The 18599-nt window shown below is 38.2% G+C and overlaps 1 protein-coding gene across 4 annotated transcripts; it reads left to right on the top strand.

The window, feature by feature from the left end:
• The first annotated feature begins 77 nt into the window (after positions 1–77).
• hrob (homologous recombination factor with OB-fold) lies at positions 78–10451 on the top strand. Of its 4 annotated transcripts, none has more exons than XM_079864830.1 (10): positions 78–262; positions 376–429; positions 637–1578; positions 1786–1869; positions 6873–7013; positions 7490–7598; positions 7789–7874; positions 8160–8279; positions 8518–8716; positions 10170–10451. In XM_079864830.1, the coding sequence occupies exons 1-10, from the start codon at positions 233–235 to the stop codon at positions 10226–10228; spliced, it is 1824 nt and encodes a 607-aa protein (XP_079720956.1). In that variant the 5' UTR covers positions 78–232; the 3' UTR covers positions 10229–10451. The 4 variants fall into 4 exon arrangements, with proteins under 4 accessions (XP_079720956.1, XP_079720955.1, XP_079720954.1 ...); XM_079864829.1 differs by having other exon boundaries at positions 132–262; positions 6876–7013; XM_079864828.1 differs by having other exon boundaries at positions 132–262; positions 6876–7013; positions 8515–8716; positions 10170–10313.
• Positions 10452–18599: the final 8148 nt, after the last annotated feature.

The raw sequence follows: 18599 nt of genomic DNA, 5'->3' as shown, positions 1-18599 counted from the left end.
ACCCAGCAGATGCCGCTACTTCACCGCTGCTGAACGCGCCAACGAAACGCGTCGCCTGCCTACGTCACACGCACGTCGTCCGTGTTTGAACGTGGCGGCGCGAGGTTGTGGAAATTAGAGATTATACACTATTCGGTGTTTTCCTGGTCTGCACATCCAATGAGAACAAAACTTTTAACGAATAGTTGCATACAACAATAATTAATGGTTGTCGTGTTGCATAACTGCTCTAATGATTGACGGAACAGACATGACAGCCACGGTAAGTAAGCTAACGTTATGTACAAACAGCTAACGTTAGCGTTATTGTTGTAAGCTAAAAACGGATTATTGTGTTTTTTCTTTGATGATATAATTAACAGTTTGTTTTTACAGGCTTGTAAGAAATGGAAGGGGCTGTTCAGTCTTGGAGAGGAGTTTGATGATGAGGTTTGGAGTTTAGCTTTAGTTTTGACATGCATTTATTATAGTTTACAAAACAGACAAAGTTTACATAGAATAAGATGTAAACACACACACACACACACACACACACATACATATATGTATGTATTTGTTTCATATGTTACATATGTATGTGTATTGTGTATTCACGTGTATAATTTGTTTTATATTGTTATGGTTTTTCATCTGTAGGATTTGCTTGAACCTGATTGGACATGTCCATCAGAGCGCACATCTTCTACTGCTCCCTCTGTAGCTCCACCATCCGAGTCCTCGCATGTGTTGGCTGAAAAATCCACTCATGTTCAGCAGAGACCTGTTAGCTTGTCATCAGGCCCTGGGGAAAATATGTCAGGATCTGGTTGTGTGGCGACTCTTCGAACCCCAACATGTGGCACTATCAATTCCCCACCAGACTTCTCCATACCTTGCCATCAGACACTTTTCCCCCTCAGAGCACCTGCGTCATCCCTGAAACCCTCCTCTAACCAAATAAACCATCCACCGCCAGCATCTCTCAGTGTCCCGCAGAGAGACCTCACTCCTCAGGATGACTTTGACGACTGGGATGTGGATCTGGAGGAGCTGGATAGCATTCCTCAGGTGGTTTCTGAGCCACAAAATATTTCTTCACCACTGGACAACATTTCGCCGGTTAAACGAATGAGACATTCAGCACCAGAAGTGTCCTCCCATGGCAGGTTCGATGCTACTTGCTCTGTGTCAGTTGCACGGCCCTCAATCAACAGCTCATTTGCTTCGAATGTCGAAGGCCCCAGGTGTCCATCTACCCCTATGCAGAATCCAAATCACATGCGTATCCCCGCTACATTAGTCTCACGATTCCCCGGACCTGTGACTACAAGGCCTCCAGTTGTGTCTCCTCAGTGCCACAGGGGTACTTCGTCACCGAGGACCCCGCTGCAGCCCAGAGGATCTCTTTTCCACTCTGTGTCATCTGCTATTGATTCCTCTTCCACATTTACACCTCGTCCTCTCAACACACCCGTCCTGACCAATCACTTGGTCCAGCTGGTGTCTGCAGCCAATAAGACACCTCAGAGACCACAGAGCTGTATGATGACAACCAAAGCGCGTCGTTTCCCTGGCCCAGCAGGAGCACTACCTCAGCAGGTCAGCCAAGCACTACTCTAGCTGATTACTGTTAATGGAACACAATACGTACTTCCCAGATCTGTTATTTTGTGTATTGCAAGACTATTTCTCCCTAAAACTTGTGGTTGATGTTAATTATTGTTCTGTAGCCTCAGCTGTAACCTGGAGATTTCCTTTGTTTCCTCACTGTTTTCTTACAATATTCCTATTTATGTTGTCTTGTAGGTCAGTGGGGGGAGTCTTGATGATATTGTTGTGTCAGTTCCTCAGACACCTGCACATGGAGCGGTTGCTCGCCTAAGAAATGAGGTATGTGAACTTGGGACCTTCCACATTAGAAAATTACAGTCAATGGATTTGAGGCTTTGTGGGTCATTTCGTGTCAACTCAAGCAGAGGTCCCTGGCTAAAAATTGTAATATTGATTAAAAAAAATTCTGGTGAAAGAAATGCATAAATGAAGAAGAAAGCTAAAATATAAAATGAGAGTGTAATCCACTATTTTGTGGAGAGGGTCAAAATAACAAATTTCACCTGAGATTTGGAGCCAAATTGCAAAGGGGTAAAAATTACTTTAGAAAAATAACAGCATCATTATTTAATTTTTACTTGGAGATTGGTCGGTGTATTTGTAAAATCTGTTGACTTAAGCAATCTTTGTTACATTGTATGCCAATGGTGACAGTTAAAAAATGTGGGGAAAAAACACTTTTTGAGTATTTTGCCCCAAGTTTGCATGCAAATACCTCTGTAATTAAACTATATAAGGCCTTAAAAATATGGATACCAAATGAAAAGTTGGTTAAAAACCAAAATATAAAAGGATATTCAGGTATCTTTAGTACTTGAGTTACAGACATGCAAACTTTGGGCAAAAAACACAAGAAGTGTTTTTTCCCATTTTTTGAACGGTCACCGTTGGCATATAATGCAACAAAGTTAACAGATTTTACTAATAGATCAACCAATCTCTGTATAAAAATAAAATAATGATGCTGCCATCTTTCTAAAGTCATTTTTAACCCCCTGTAATTTGGCTCCAAATCTCTGGTAAATTGTCATTTTGACCCCCAAATAATGGATTACTCCGTAAATATTTATCCAAGACATTTAATATTTTGGCTTTCATCACTATTTCTGTTTATCTTTCTTCAGAAAAAAATATTGACAAAATCAAACATTTGAGCCAGGGAGGTTTCTGAAATTTTGTTGATTTGACACAGAATGACCCTTGTAGTGTCATTTTGTTGTGCAATTTATTCCACTATTAATGTTTAGTAAAATACAGCCATGTGAAAAAGAAAGTACACCCTTTTGAATTCTGTGGACATTAAAAAAAATGACCTTGGCAGGTCTTAAAATCTTGATCATCAGCAAGTGTGACCAACTCTATAAAAGCAGTAGTTTTGGCCGTTTGCTTCTCTGGAGCCTTCAGGTGTGTGTTAACACAATGCCAAGGAGGAAAGACATCAGCGATCTTAGATCTTAGAGAAGCAATTGTTGCTGCCCATCAATCTGGGAAGGGTTATGCAGACATTTCCAAACATTTTGAAGTCCATCATTCTACAGTAAGGAAGATTATTCACAAGTGGAAAACATTCAAGACAGTTGCTAATTCTCCCAGGAGTGGACGTCCCAGCAAATTCACTCCAAGGTCAGATCATGCAGTGTTCAGTGAAACTGCATAAAACCCAAGAACTGTATCTCAGCCTCTACTGGCCTCAGTTAGCATGTGAAATGTTAGTTCATGGCAGTAGAATTACAAAAAGACAGGACAAGTATGGCATGTTTGAAAAGGGTTGCCAGGAGAAAGCTGCTTCTCTCTAAAAACAACATGGCAGCACGGCTTAGGTTTGCAAAGTTCCATCTAAGACTTCTGGAACAATGTCCTTTGGACAGACGAGACGAAAGTGGAGATGTTTGGCCGTAATGCACAGCGAAAACCAAACATATCACAGCATATCAGCACAGACACCTCATAGCAACTGTCCATCACGCTGATGGAGGGCTGATGATTTGGGCTTGTTTTGCAGCCGCAGGACCTGGGCATCTTGCAGTCATTGAGTCGACCATAAACTCCTCTGTATACCAAAGTATTCTAGAGTCAAATGTGAGGACATCTGTCCAGCAACTAAAGCTTGGCCGAAATTGGGGCATGCAACAGGACAATGATCCCAAGCACAGCAGCAAATCTACAACAGAATGACTGAAAAAGAAAAGAAAGGTGTTTCACTGGCCTAGTCTAGTCCAGACCTCAACCCGATTTAAATGCTGTGACGGGACCTTAAGAGAGGTGTGCATAAACAAATTCCCACAAACCTCAATGAATTGAAGCAATGTTGTAAAGAAGAGCGGGCCAAAATTCCTCCACAACCATGTGAGAGTCTGAAAAAAGTTATTATTATCACTTCAAGTTATTGCTGCTGTGCTAAAGGTGGTTCTACAAACAAATAAATCATAGGCTGTACTGGTGTGTGGTGGGCATTCTGGCACACTGTGGCTGCCGTCGCATCATCCAGGTGGATGCTACACATTGGTGGTGGTTGAGGAGATTTCCCCTTTCCAGAGTGCAGAGAAAAGCGCTATATAAATGTCACTCAAGGCATCTCCATTTTGGCTTTATTTTTCATAAAAATAAATAATGACTTTAACCCTTGTGTGGTGTTCACAACCCAATTTCACCTGTGGTGTTCCCGGTCAAAAATGACCGGACTACAAAAAATAGCTTATAAATCACTCGTTATGCAATATTATCACCCAATATTGGATTCAATCTTTTTGTTAACTTGTTCTCTTTCAGTTAGGACTGGTTTTATATTTCTATTTGCATCTGATTAATCGTAGGCCTCATTTATTTGAGAGTAAGCGTCTCATTTTTTTTAGTAAAAAAAAACATTATTTTTGAATAATTTTGGAAAAATAAAATAAAAACTGAAGAAAATTGGCACTGTTGATCACACTAGTCTACTTTAATTTTTCACCAGGAATTTTGTTTTGAAAAACTTTTATTTTGTACAATATGGCACATTGTCACTCTCGTGGTGTTCCCGGTCAAAAATGACCGGACTACAAAAAATAGCTTATAAATCACTCGTAATGCAATATTATCACCCAATATTGGATTCAATCTTTTTGTCCACTTGTTCTCTTCCAATTAGGACTGGTTTTATATTTCTATTTGCATCTGTTTAATTGTAGGCCTCATTTATTTGAGTAGGCATCTCAATTTTTGAGTAAAAAAAAACATTATTTTTGAATAATTTTGGAGAAATAAAATAAAATCTGAAGAAAATTGGCACTGTTGATCACACTAGTCTACTTTAATTTTTCACTAGGAATTTTGTTTTGAAAAACTTTTATTTTGTACAAAATGGCACAGAGTTACACTTGTGGTGTTCCACTGGGCCATTGTGGGCCATTGTTTCAATGGGCCATTGAAAGTGAATGGGAGAGACATATGTTAGAAGTCCATGAGGAATATCTTTAGATCTGAGTGATGGATTATGGTGAGTTTGGGCTCTTTTTAATCTTAACAATCTCATGTAAGTAATGATGTGCCATTTTCCACAATTTATGCATGCTTCATTGAGTTATGAGTTAAAACGCGACATAAGTGCTAGGCTACGTCTATATTCAAGACTCTGTGTGCGCCTGTTGGGGTTTGTGTGTTACAACTCCATTAGGAATATCTTTAGATCTGAGTGATGGATTATGCTGAGTTCGGGCTCTTTTTAATCGTGATAGTCTGCTGAAAATAATGATGTACAGTTGTCTACGATCTGTGCATGCTTCGTGAAGTTATGAGCGAAAACCAAACGCGAGTGCTTCATGAGTATATACTTGGCTAGGTGCGTCTGTGGTATTTTCTGTGTTAGAACGCCATGAAGAATATCTTTAGATCTGATTGATGGAATATATTGAGTTTGGAGTCTTTTTAATCGTGAGCCCCTGCTGTAAATAACGTTGTGCCATTTTTCATGATCGATGTATGTATCATGAAGATACGAGTACAAAGGCCAAATCTAAGCTACCTTGCTTGGCTACATGAGTCTGTGCGTCTGTGGTATTTTTTGTGTTAGAACTCCATGAGGAATATCTTTAGTTCTGAGTGATGGATTATGTTTGGACTCATTTTAATTGTAAGCATCTGCTGTAAATAATGATGTGTCATATTCCACAATCGGAGCATGTTTCATGAAGTTACGAGCGGAAATGTGTCTAAAATTCAGCATCCATATATGGTTTACACATGGGTCTCTTGAAGGGCTTCTTTTACAAAAACCTCGCTCAAGTTTAGTAAAAAGCCTGAAACAATTATGCTTGTTGTATTCTACTCATTGAGACCTTTCAAATGACATATGACACAGGACTATCTGAGCTGTATGATGTATTTGACATATTGCTGAATGTAATACAAAAAAGTAGTTTATAAATTATGATTATTTTTTCTATTTATCAGCAAATAACTCAGCACTACTTAGGAGTTTATCAAATTGGCTACATTCATTGTAAATTTCAGACTCTAAGCTTTCAAATGACACCTATTTTAAGTTGATCAAGGTAATATTTTTGAAAAATATTATGATTATTTATTTCGCAGCTAGGTGGCGCCTGCGGGGGGTACACTCCGTTTTCAGAGTGATAACTCAGCATTCGTTAGGAGTTGATCAAACTGATTAGATGCATTAAAAAGCTGAGATTCTAAGCTTAAAAATGATACATATTTTATGTTGTTCCATTCATAGGTTGCATTGGTCTCTCCCATTCACTTTCAATTTTTTTTTATATATATGTGTATATATATATATATATATATATATATATATATATATATATATATACATACACACACACACACACACACATTTTTTATATTTATTATTATTTATTTTATTTATTTGTTTAGATGCACCAATTCTGGCTGATTTAAAAGACAACTAAAATCAATCATTCTACATGCTACAGGTGAATTTGGGCATCACAAAAATATAAAATGGATATTAATTTTGAGATTTGCTAAATATTACATTTAACATAATTGTATTAGATGATGGAAGAAGTCATCTAAATGAGCATCAATGTAAAATCCAATATCAGCCAATACCAATAAATTAAAACAGTATAAAATCATTCGGTTATTGAAATTTTATATATATATATATATATATATATATATATATATATTTTTTTTTTTTTTTTTTTCTTACCGTGTCTTTTTTATACACTGTACAATTGTGTGGATTCGCTGACAGATTCACTTTCTCACACATACTCTCAAACGTACACTCATCAGACGGTATCCATTTTTCTCAGCAGGTCTCCAGCTCTCAGGTTAGCGAGGAAGAGGAGTTCAGCAGGGGTCCGTGGGCAGTGATGAAGTCTGAGATGGGATTGGACGAGAAGAACCCTTCTTGCTTTCTGCATTTGTACAGTGTTGTTATGGTTCTCCGCAAGGTGAGCTACTTGAATCTCACAGCAAACTGTGTATTTAAATTAGATTTTGAGTGTTTGTGCTTAGGATAGAATTTTGTTAGTTTGCAGATTTGTTCATTTTATCCAGATTTGTACAATAAATATTTGTATTGCTTTGCAATGCCTGAAGTGGAAGTCCATGACTATAATCAGGACAAATGAGAAGTCTCGGCTCCCTAAATGATTAACACAAACATAATCACCGTTGTCATCAGTCACCTTAAAGTGATTATTAATGTAATTTTAATGTGTTTTGCCCAGTGTGTCATAACGATCCTCTGCTAATGGTACACGTGTGTTAAATATTCATTAGGCTGACAAATGCTGATTAGCTTTTCACTTGATTCATTACCAATGGCCTTGAGGCTGTGCTCCAACTTATGTTTTTTTTTCTTTTCTGTTATTCTCTTGTTTTCTTTGGTGCTTATTTGTGACTTAAATCTCTCTGACTCCTCCAGGCTGCTCTCAGGCAGCTAACTAAGAATAAGGTTCCTAACATGGCTGTTGTCTTGAAGAGTATCACACACACGCATGTAGACGCAAAGGCCATCTTCAGAGATCCTACAGGTACTACAAATAATTACGGTTTAATGGTACATTAACAGCCAAAAGTTATTAGACAAAAAATATGTCTAATATGGCATATAAAATATGGTTCCTGACTGAGCTGGTTTTCCTGGTCTGATTGCACATATTTGTTTCCAGTAAAGTCTTTTTTTTTACTTGTCTTTTCCTGTGTTTCTTTTTCACACTGAAGGTGAGATGCAGGGCACTGTTCATCGTCGCCTTGTGGAAGACAGACAGGGAGAGCTCAAGACAGGAGCTGTGCTACTACTCAAACAAGTAACTATCTTTTTGACCTCATTATAAACTATACCATGAACTAATATGCACTTAAGATTACACCAGATATTGTTTTACTTTACTCATTACTATTGTAATATATTGCTCAGAGCCACGGCTTAACGGATAGCACATGTTGAGCCGTAGTGCTTATGTGGGCATTACGAGATCAGGCTCGCAATATTTGCAGATCCCATTGTGCGTTATTCTCTATCATTTCCAGTCCTCTACTGTGTGTCTAATAAAGAGGCTATGAGTCCATAGATTTCTAATTATTTTTTAAAGGTGGGTGTGTTTTCACCATCACACCGAAATCACTACCTGAATGTCACACCCAATAACCTTCTCAGGATATACCCACCTGATGGGGTCTTCCATAACTCCCAGCCATCCCACCCTCCACTGGTGAGTTGCCTTGTTCTGTTCCCCTGTGTATGCATCATATTTCTAAAGTTCTGTTTTAAGTCTTTCTTCAAATTGAGTCCAATTTGGTGGTCTCCAGCATTTTGCTTGTCTGTTGTGGAAGTACCTTTACTGAGGAGATGCTTCCTTTTCCAAAATGTTTCTCTATTAAACTATTTATGTGTTGTCTTTATCATTTGTTTTGTTTTCATTTCGCCCCTGTTGTGCCGTGTACAAGCAGGAGTTTGCATTGCGTAGTGAACCCAGCGGGCCTGCGGGGGGCCCGGTCTCTCAGATGGTGCTCCACTTTGATGACGAAGATGAAAACACAGTTGAGGAAAGTCGGGCTGCTGATGGTTTAGACACTGCAGCTGGCTCTAATGAGCTCTGTCAAGCATCTACAGTGTTGGGACCAACAGAGGACACAGCATGGGACACAGGTGTGAATGTTGGAGTTTTGTCAGTTAAGCAATCTCACACAAGCAAGAGTGCTGTTGTAGTCACAAAGCGACGTAATGGCTGAAAGCTGATCTAGAACCGAGTATGTGAGTGGAGTGGAGCGACATTTCTTTTCCCTGCACTAAGTCTTCTGTAAACACTTCAGCTTTGCTCCAGGTTTTTCATTTCCACTGCTGAGAAAATCCTGCTCTGGGGTGTTTCCTGTACAATGACGCTGATTAACCACCATCATGCAATAGTGGCTAGTTGCTTATTGTGCTCAAGAGCATGATCCACATGTTATACTAACAAGAATCTGTTCCTCTAACCACAGGTCATAAGCTGTAGTTCCAACCAAACAAGTTTGCGAATGTTTGTTGAAACACTGAATCCCTGAACTATGTTGGTAACAGAATTTTTAATCATGGTTGTCTAACAATGGTTTTGGGAAACACACCCCTGCCCTAAGCTTTTCTGGAGTGATAGGGAAACACAGGTGTGTTGGGGAAAAAAGTTCTTGCTGCAGGAGAAAACAGACCTTCACCAAAACAAAAAACACTGCTCTACTTCCACACTCACATACTCTAGTCTGGAATGGCACAGACAAGCAGAGTGATACTAACAGTACTCTTGTGTTAGCACTCTTGAAATGGCATTTCACCATTTAAAATCGACTCAGAACAATCATTTGGATATTTTCATAAATTTACATTTCATGAATTGCATCAGTCGCATGTTAAAAGCATCAGGTATGAAGTAACTTTGAGGAAATGGATCTAGGCTGGATGCCAGACTGTGACTAAATGGAGGCATTTTGCCAGATCCATTTAGATTTGGTACAGCATTTTCTTTTACTGACTCCTTTCTGACCCCTGATTGACTCAATACTTAAGCTAATTTAAGTCCTATTCAACTGTCTTGACATTTTAAGCAGCATTGAGGAGGAAAACAAGAGGAGACATTGTGCCGTGCATAGCGGTTCAGAAGACCGAAAGCTTTTGATTAACATCCTTAGAAAATTTTACCATGGATTTTTCTGTAGTATCATTAATGTTAGGGACTGTGAAGGTCTGTCAGTCCTAGGATGACCTGATGTGATTTATATATTGAACAACATTGAGCATATCCTGATAAATTCTTGCTTATCACACACCCCTAAACTGGATTAATTTTCATTCAGAAATTTGTCACATTGTTTACTCTTTATTTGAACATGAGTTTTTCAGATTAGAACAATGCAATTATCTCAGTGGCTTTTAACTCATTAGACTCTTTAGAAGTTGCAAGAAAAAATGTTTTGTCTTCTAAACAGTGGGTGGTATGCTGGTGGTTTGAAATTAGATGGGAAAGATAATTTAACTTTTAATTTTCAGATGCTCCAGTGTCTTTGAACTGTGGAGAGAGTGCATACATTTGAGTATTAATCTTTGTATGTGATTTGTTTCTTTTCTAAAGATGACCTTGATGAGCTGCTCGGAGAGTTACCTGTGGAGTCATATGATGGATTACGTTGATCGCACAGTCACTTAAAATAAGTATAAATTATATAAAGTATAATTGTAGAACATGTCTTATGTTAATACATATTATGACAATACCCACTATTGAACAAACAACACCTACTAACCAAAGACTTCACTACTTTTGTTTAGGTTTTGTGTAAACCTTTGTAAATATGTATATAAATCACTTGTCTCATGCATAAATCTTTAGGAATAAATTCCTGATGAGACCCGTAAATGACGTGTTCACTTCTTGAGTCTTGCTAACAAATGCTGCATGCTTTTGTAGCTAGTATTAGATGTGTGTAAGGATGTTTTTTTATTATCCAGAAATTAGCCAGTAATCTGATTTTTTTTTTTTTTTGGCAAGCTTTCCATGTGAATTTAAATCAGCCATTAAGGCTACAGTTTGCCAGCTGGATTCCTCCTTAAAGGTCTTGAATGATGTAATTAGTCATTTTTGGTGTGCTAGCGGAGTGGCTGGCATAATGGGGTTTGTTCACGCTGTTTAAAAGCTTTTTCATGTCTTACCGTAAGACCTCTTGAGTGGTTGACATTATTTGATCATTTCATTGATTATAATTGTGAGTCCCAGCCTGTTACTTTGTCTTTCACTACCATCTTTTAATTTACATTCTTACCTTTGTCTCGATTAATCTTCATATTTTATGAATTGCTCTGTACTTTCTTGATCTCACTGTCTCAACAGCATGTCGCTCTGTGTGTTATTGATTTCATGATTAGGTTGATTCACTGAGAATCATTATAAAGTCATGAAGGTGCAATTACTTAATCAGTCTTCCCTACAGTACCGTGTGCCTAGTAATTAATTGGTTAAATATTAATTCCTGTCTCCCTTTTTATAAGAGGGATGCGTGTGTGTATATATACACACACACACGGTACTGTGTGTATGTGTAATATATATATATATATATATATACATACAGTACTGTGCAAAAGTCTTAAGCATGTTAATACCCCCCCCCCCCCCCCCCCAAAAAAAAAACATGCCTAAGACTTTTGCACAGTTCTATATATATATATATATATATATAGAGAGAGAGAGAGAGAGAGAGAGAGAGAGATATTATAAATATATATAAAAAATACACAACAAAAAAAAAAACACATATGGCCGTATGTATATATGTGTATATACAGTGGGGAGCACAAGTATTTGATACACTGCCGATTTTGCAGGTTTTCCCACTTACAAAGCATGTAGAAGTCTGTAATTTTTATTATAGGTACTCTTCAACTGTGAGTGACGGAATCTAAAACAAAAATCCAGAAAATCACATTGTATGATTTTTAAGTAATTCATTTGCATTTTATTGCATGACAAAAGTATTTGATACATCAGAAAAGCAGAACTTAATATTTGGTACAGAAACCTTTGTTTGCAATTACAGAGATCATACATTTCTTGTAGTTCTTGACCAGGTTTGCACACACTGCAGCAGGGATTTTGGCCCACTCCTCCATACACCTTCTCCAGATCCTTCAGGTTTCGTGGCTGTCGCTGGGCAATACAGACTTTCAGCTCCCTCCAAAGATTTTCTATTGGGTTCAGGTCTGGAGACTGGCTAGGACACTCCAGGACCTTGAGATGCTTCTTACGGAGCCACTCCTTAGTTGCCCTGGCTGTGTGTTTCGGGTCGTTGTCATGCTGGAAGACCCAGCCACGACCCATCTTCAATGCTCTTACTGAGGGAAGGAGGTTGTTGGCCAAAATCTCGCGATACATGGCCCCATCCATCCTCCCCTCAATACTGTGCAGTCGTCCTGTCCCCTTTGCAGAAAAGCATCCCCAAAGAATGATGTTTCCACCTCCATGCTTCACGGTTGGGATGGTGTTCTTGGGGTTGTACTCATCCTTCTTCTTCCTCCAAACACGGCGAGTGGAGTTTAGACCAAAAAGCTCTATTTTTGTCTCGTCAGACCACATGACCTTCTCCCATTCCTCCTCTGGATCATCCAGATGGTCACTGGCAAACTTCAGACGGGCCTGGACATGCGCTGGCTTGAGCAGGGGGACCTTGCGTGCGCTGCAGGATTTTAATTCATGACGGTGTAGTGTGTTACTAATGGTTTTCTTTGAGACTGTGGTCCCAGCTCTCTTCAGGTCATTGACCAGGTCCTGCCGTGTAGTTCTGGGCTGATCCCTCACCTTCCTCATGATCATTGATGCCCCACGAGGTGAGATCTTGCATGGTGCCCCAGACCGAGGGAGATTGACCGTCATCTTGAACTTCTTCCATTTTCTGATAATTGCGCCAACAGTTGTTGCCTTCTCACCAAGCTGCTTGCCTATTGTCCTGTAGCCCATCCCAGCCTTGTGCAGGTCTACAATTTTATCCCTGATGTCCTTAGCCCTCTGGTCTTGGCCATTGTGGAGAGGTTGGAGTCTGTTTGATTGAGTGTGTGGACAGGTGTCTTTTATACAGGTAACGAGTTCAAACAGATGCAGTTAATACAGGTAATGAGTGGAGAACAGGAGGGCTTCTTAGCGAAAAACTAACAGGTCTATGAGAGCCGGAATTCTTACTGGTTGGTAGGTGATCAAATACTTATGTCATGCAATAAAATGCAAATTAATTATTTAAAAATCATACAATGTGATTTTCTGGATTTTTGTTTTAGATTCCATCTCTCACAGTTGAAGAGTACCTATGATAAAAAAATTACAGACCTCTACATGCTTTGAAAACCTGCAAAATCGGCAGTGTATCAAATACTTGTTCTCCCCACTATATGTGTGTGTGTGTGTGTGTGTGTGTGTGTGTGTGTGTGTGTGTGTATAGATATAGACATAGACACACAGACAGACACACACACACACAGACACACACAGACACACACACGGTTCACTATCTTTGTGGGGACTCTCCATAGACTTAATTTTTTTTATACTGTACAAACTGTATATTCTATCACCTTACACTAACCCTACCCCTAAACCTACCCATCACAGAAAACTTTCTGCATTTTCAAAAAATATATAATTTAGTATGTTTAATAACCCATTTCCCTCATGGGGACCGCTGGCTGGTCCCCACAATGGAGGTGATCTCAGGTTTTACTATCCTTGTGGGGACATTTGGTTATAAATAATATGTAATATATATATATAATTGGTTATATATAAACCAAATGCGCACACACACACGGCCGTATGTTTTTTTTTTGTGTGTGTATTTTATATTTTATATATATATTTTTATATATAATTTTTTTTTTTTTTTACACACACACACACACACACACACACACACACACACACACACACACACACACACACACACACACACACACACACACACACACACACACACACACACACACACACACGGTTCACTATCTTTGTGGGGACTCTCCATAGACTTAATGTTTTTTATACTGTACAAACTGTATATTCTATCACCTTACACTAACCCTACCCCTAAACCTACCCATCACAGAAAACTTTCTGCATTTTCAAAAAATATATAATTTAGTATGTTTAATAACCCATTTCCCTCATGGGGACCGCTGGCTGGTCCCCACAATGGAGGTGATCTCAGGTTTTACTATCCTTGTGGGGACATTTGGTTATAAATAATATGTAATATATATATAATTGGTTATATATAAACCAAATGCGCGCACACACACACACGGCCGTATGTTGTTGTTTTTTTGTGTGTGTATTTTTTATTTTATATATATATTTTTATATATATATTTTTTTTTTTTAACACACACACACACACACACACACACACACACACACACACACACACACACATACACACACACACATCTATATCTATCTTTCCATCCAGCTATCAACAATCACATGCATATATGGGTGTTATTTTTTTAAAGTTCAAACTTTTTGCCAATTTTTTTTTTTTTTTGAGTTAATATCTCACCATCTACTGTAATATGTGATTTAGAAGGTACAGATTTAGCTTATTATTACCTGGCTACTATTTACTAGTGTTGATTTGCTTCCAAAAGCTGTCATATTTAAATGGCTAAATGCAGCATCAACAGCTTTTGATTTGAACTTTTAAATTCTCATAGGCATTTTCGTCCATTAGACCAGTTCTTGAGTTTGAGATTGCTTTACTATTAATCTCAGAACAAAGATGGGATCTGATCTAATCTGTCAGCATGTCACATATGTCTCTTGTTACTTGGAGAATGAATGTGTGAGTTTTATCCGGGGCCCAGAGGAGGCGTAATCCATGTTTAAACTTTGTTCATTACTGCAGCTGAAAGGGCACAGGGACCTTGTCTTATTCGCTTCATTAAGTCATTAACAGGCTGGAAGCCCTACAGCTGTCAGCACTATTGGTGGCCTCCACAGAGATATTGGTGCGAGACGAGCTGTGAATGGCATATGTGATGGAGGATGGGGATTATCAGTAAATGTAATATGGCAGCCATCATATCTTATATCCCCTTTCATTTGGACTCTTTCCCCCCCATTTAATAGTCATATTACTTTGACTTATTTTTTTTTTATAAAATGAGAGATTTGTTCACTTATCTTCAAGACTCTTTGCTCGTCTAGCTTCTGTCAGATGAATCACCCCAATAATCTCTTCTAGAGATGGTTATGCAGGCATTAATGTATGTTGTAGGATGTGTGTCAGTCACTAGGGGGCGACGTGCGCACTAATGATCAGCCTTAGATTGAAGCTGTTTTTATTTATTCATTACTGAGCCTAATGTGCTTCCACAAGTTATTTAGCTCCAGTCCACTAAGACGTTAATACTGTTCTGTCCTGTCCTTTTTATTTACGCCTCGAGTAATTAACTGGCACTTGAGCGGAAGTCAGATTTAATCAGTATTATTGGGTCAGTTTGAAATGCTCTTCATTGTCAGGCCTATGGAGACACTTGAAGGATCAATCACCCAACTCTTCAGCACTGATTTGAAGACCTTCACCATCTAAGTGTCCGTCTTTGAATGCGCCAAGTATATACATTTCTCAATACTTTTTATTTTAGGTCTTGTGATGGGCAGTTGAACTCCTGGCTAAGAGTGCTGTGAGTGAACCTGCCTGCTGATTACTTGCTGTTATTTTAAACTACTTGAAAATAACAGGTACTTATGTAAAATACAGCTTCTGTCTTCATACTTGCAGAAATTATCATGATCATCAGCAGCTAGAGCAATACCTGAAAAACCCTGTCCTTTTTGTTTTGTTCAATCCTACATCAGTAATTTAATATTTGTGATATTAATCAGTTATTACAGTAGTTAACCTAAAACCATGTAAAAAACAAACAAACAAAAAAACAAGTTTGTTGCTTGTATATTTAATATACTTAATTAGTAATTTTCATGTTCAATTTGATTCACTAAAATAACAAAGTGGAATGAAAACTAATAAAAAAAATTAATTGGTTAAATATTACATTTATTTTATTAGTTAAAATAAAATATAACTAATAAACATGACAAACGCACAAAATTAATTATTTCAAGTTAAAATGAAAGTGAAAAATATAAAAACTAATCCAATATATTAATAAAAACTATAATATTAATGATACTAACTGGATTAAACTAAATTTAATAAAATGAAATAAAAATGAAACCACCATTTCTGGGTTATTTGGCAACCCAGCGCTGGGTGAATATTGGACAGAATACATGCTGGGTTATTTTGACAGCGCTAGGCCAGTCAACCTGATATTGTAGGTTTTTATTTTAAATAATAAAAATTCAGTCTAAAAACATTTAGACGTTTTATGACGTGACGGGAGCAGCCAATGGGAATATGTGGGAAGAAAACTGGCATCAGTAGGCTGTTCCAGTTCATTAAATAACAATATTATATGTTCATGTTTGAAAAGTTACATCAAAAACTGTCAGATATTTAAGTGTGACTTGATTGCACTGACAATATAGAAATGTGAAAGAGTGATGTTTGCAGTAGCATATCAACATATTACAGTCATAGCCAAAAGTTTCGACAGTGACACATTTTGTTTCACAAAGTTTGATGCTTCAGTTGTGTTGTTGATTCACATATTTATATTATTGTGCAGAGTGCAGATGCATTTTGAATAATTGCAAAAAGCTTAATTTTCACTGTATTTTGTCCTTGGCACAAAATGACCAGATAATATAATTTCACTAATCATATCATCATCAGCACATGGGAAAGTGTGAATGAGTTCTAGTCAGTATCATTTTGATTGGATTATAAGAGGAGACTATAAAGGGAATGAAAAAGTGCCTCCAATCATTGTGATGTTATGTTAACAATGGTTACTTCCAAAGAAAGATGTGCAGCCATCATTGCTTTGCATCAAAATGGCTTCACATGCAAGGCAATTGCTGCAAAGAATTTTGCACCTGAAAGAACCATTTAACAGATTATCAAGAACTTTAATTAGATTGGTTCAACTGCAGTGAAGAAGACTCCAGGACGTCCCACAGTGTCCAGCAAGTGGCAGGACAGTCTCCTCTCCTCCTAAGGAGTCGGCTACAGAATCATGTCGCCACACCAGTGCAGAGCTGCTCAGTATCGGCAGCAGGTGTGTGTGTGTGTGAGCATCTGCTCACACAGTGAGGTCAAGACTTCTGGACAACGGCCTGGAGTCAAGAAGGGAAGCAAAGAAGCCACTTCTCTACAAGAAATATAGGACAGACTGAAGTTATGTCAGCAACTACAAGGGTTGGACAGCAGAAAGCTGGTTATTTTCTCATATGAAGCCCCTGGAGAAGACTAAATGAACACTACTATGAGTCCTGTGTCGTGCCAACAGTAAAGCATCCTGAGACCATCCATGTGTGGGGCTGCTTTTCATTTAAGGGAATGGGCTCTCTTACAATTCATGCCAAAAAATAAATAAAATAAAAACTCTGCCATGAATAAAGAATGGTAGCAAAACATCCTGCAAGAGCAAGGGTGATCGCAAGTAGCTTGGAGATCATCACATTCAAATTTTTGATCCATGGCCAGGCAGCTCCCCAGATCTTAATCCAATAGATAACCTGTGGTCAATCCTCAAAAGGCAAGTGAACAAGCAGAATCCCACCAATTGTGATCAACTCCAAGCACTAAGAAGTCAAGAATGGATCGCGACGCCATCAGTCAGGATTTGCCTCAGAAGCTCATGCCAGAGCAAATTGCAGAGGTTATGAAGAAGGGTCAAGTGTAAATATTGACTCTTTTCTCACATATATTAAATGTTTTGAATTTGGCCAATAAAAGCCTTTAAAACTTATTAAATGCTTATTGTTTTCCAGTATACCGTAATCGTAAAAAATTTTTTTTACAAATACTAAAGCAGCAAACTTTCAGAACCACAAAATGTGTCTCTGGCAAATCTTTTGGCCATGACAGTAGAATGATTTCTGATGGATCATGTGACACTTAAGACTGGAGTAATGGCTGCTTTGGCATTACACAGTTATTATATATATTTCACAATATTACTGTTTTTACTGCATTTTTTTTTATCCAATAAATGCAGCCTTGGTGAACAAAATTCTTACCAACCCCAAAATTTTAGTTGGTCATGTAAACCTTTGTTTTTTATACCTACAATGACTGTGCATGTTCATTTTTCAAAGATACCAATCATTTGATTTTGAAAGTTGCATTTAATATCCATTCGGGTGAATGGGCATGATGCTTCAGGCAGTATATGTTTATTTCTGTCAGGTCATGACTGTGTCTTATATGCCCTTTACTCTTCCAAATGGCTTTAACTGAGCTCGTGTCATGCAGGCTGTCAGAGCTCCAGTGTAAAGTTCCAGCCTCACCTATCGATCTGTGTGCCAAACACTCTCCACACTTAGAATCAGAGCTGTGTGTGTGTGTCCAGTAAACCCGTTTTGTGTAAATGTATTTGCAGAGGTTCATAAATTACCTCTTTGCACGTTCCCCTTTTCTTTTCCTCACATCTGCGTACCCAGGGCTGAAACGGATGAGAAAATCAGGGAACTGGAATGAGGGAATGAAAGTGTGCGGCAGAGAGACTGATGAAGGAGAGAGAGGGAGAATGAAATGGGTGTCAAGGGCAATGAAATAGAGAGGAACATTTTCTCCACCTCACCTAACTAACCCCCCCCAAAAAAGCAACTAAAAAACAAGAAAAAGATGTTTATGGTCTGTTGTGAAAGATAAAACAAGCTCCTTGTCTATTGATGTGCAGGAGGGAGGAGGGGGGAGGGGGTTGCTCTGGTTGCTCGAGCCCCTGCCCTATTTCAAAATTAATCAAAAGTGCCCTTCTCAAACAAATATCAATGATAATATTGTGGTCAATAAAACAAAATGCATTTGATTATAATTAACATGACAATGTGTACAAAACTAAAGTAGGCCTAGCCTAAATTCACGTTTATTTGTACGTTGTGTCGTTGCTATAA

Source organism: Squalius cephalus (genome assembly GCF_949319135.1).
Source record: "Squalius cephalus genome assembly, chromosome: 1".
Taxonomy (NCBI): Eukaryota; Metazoa; Chordata; class Actinopteri; order Cypriniformes; family Leuciscidae; genus Squalius; species Squalius cephalus.
This window is presented reverse-complemented; position numbering and strand designations above follow the sequence as displayed.

Coding starts and splice junctions, on each gene's coding strand:
- hrob (XM_079864827.1), top strand. CDS start 233: ATGATTGACGGAACAGACATGACAGCCACG. Junction 263..375: donor GAACAGACATGACAGCCACG/GTAAGTAAGCTA, acceptor TTGTTTTTACAG/GCTTGTAAGAAATGGAAGGG. Junction 1,870..6,872: donor TTGCTCGCCTAAGAAATGAG/GTATGTGAACTT, acceptor CATTTTTCTCAG/CAGGTCTCCAGCTCTCAGGT.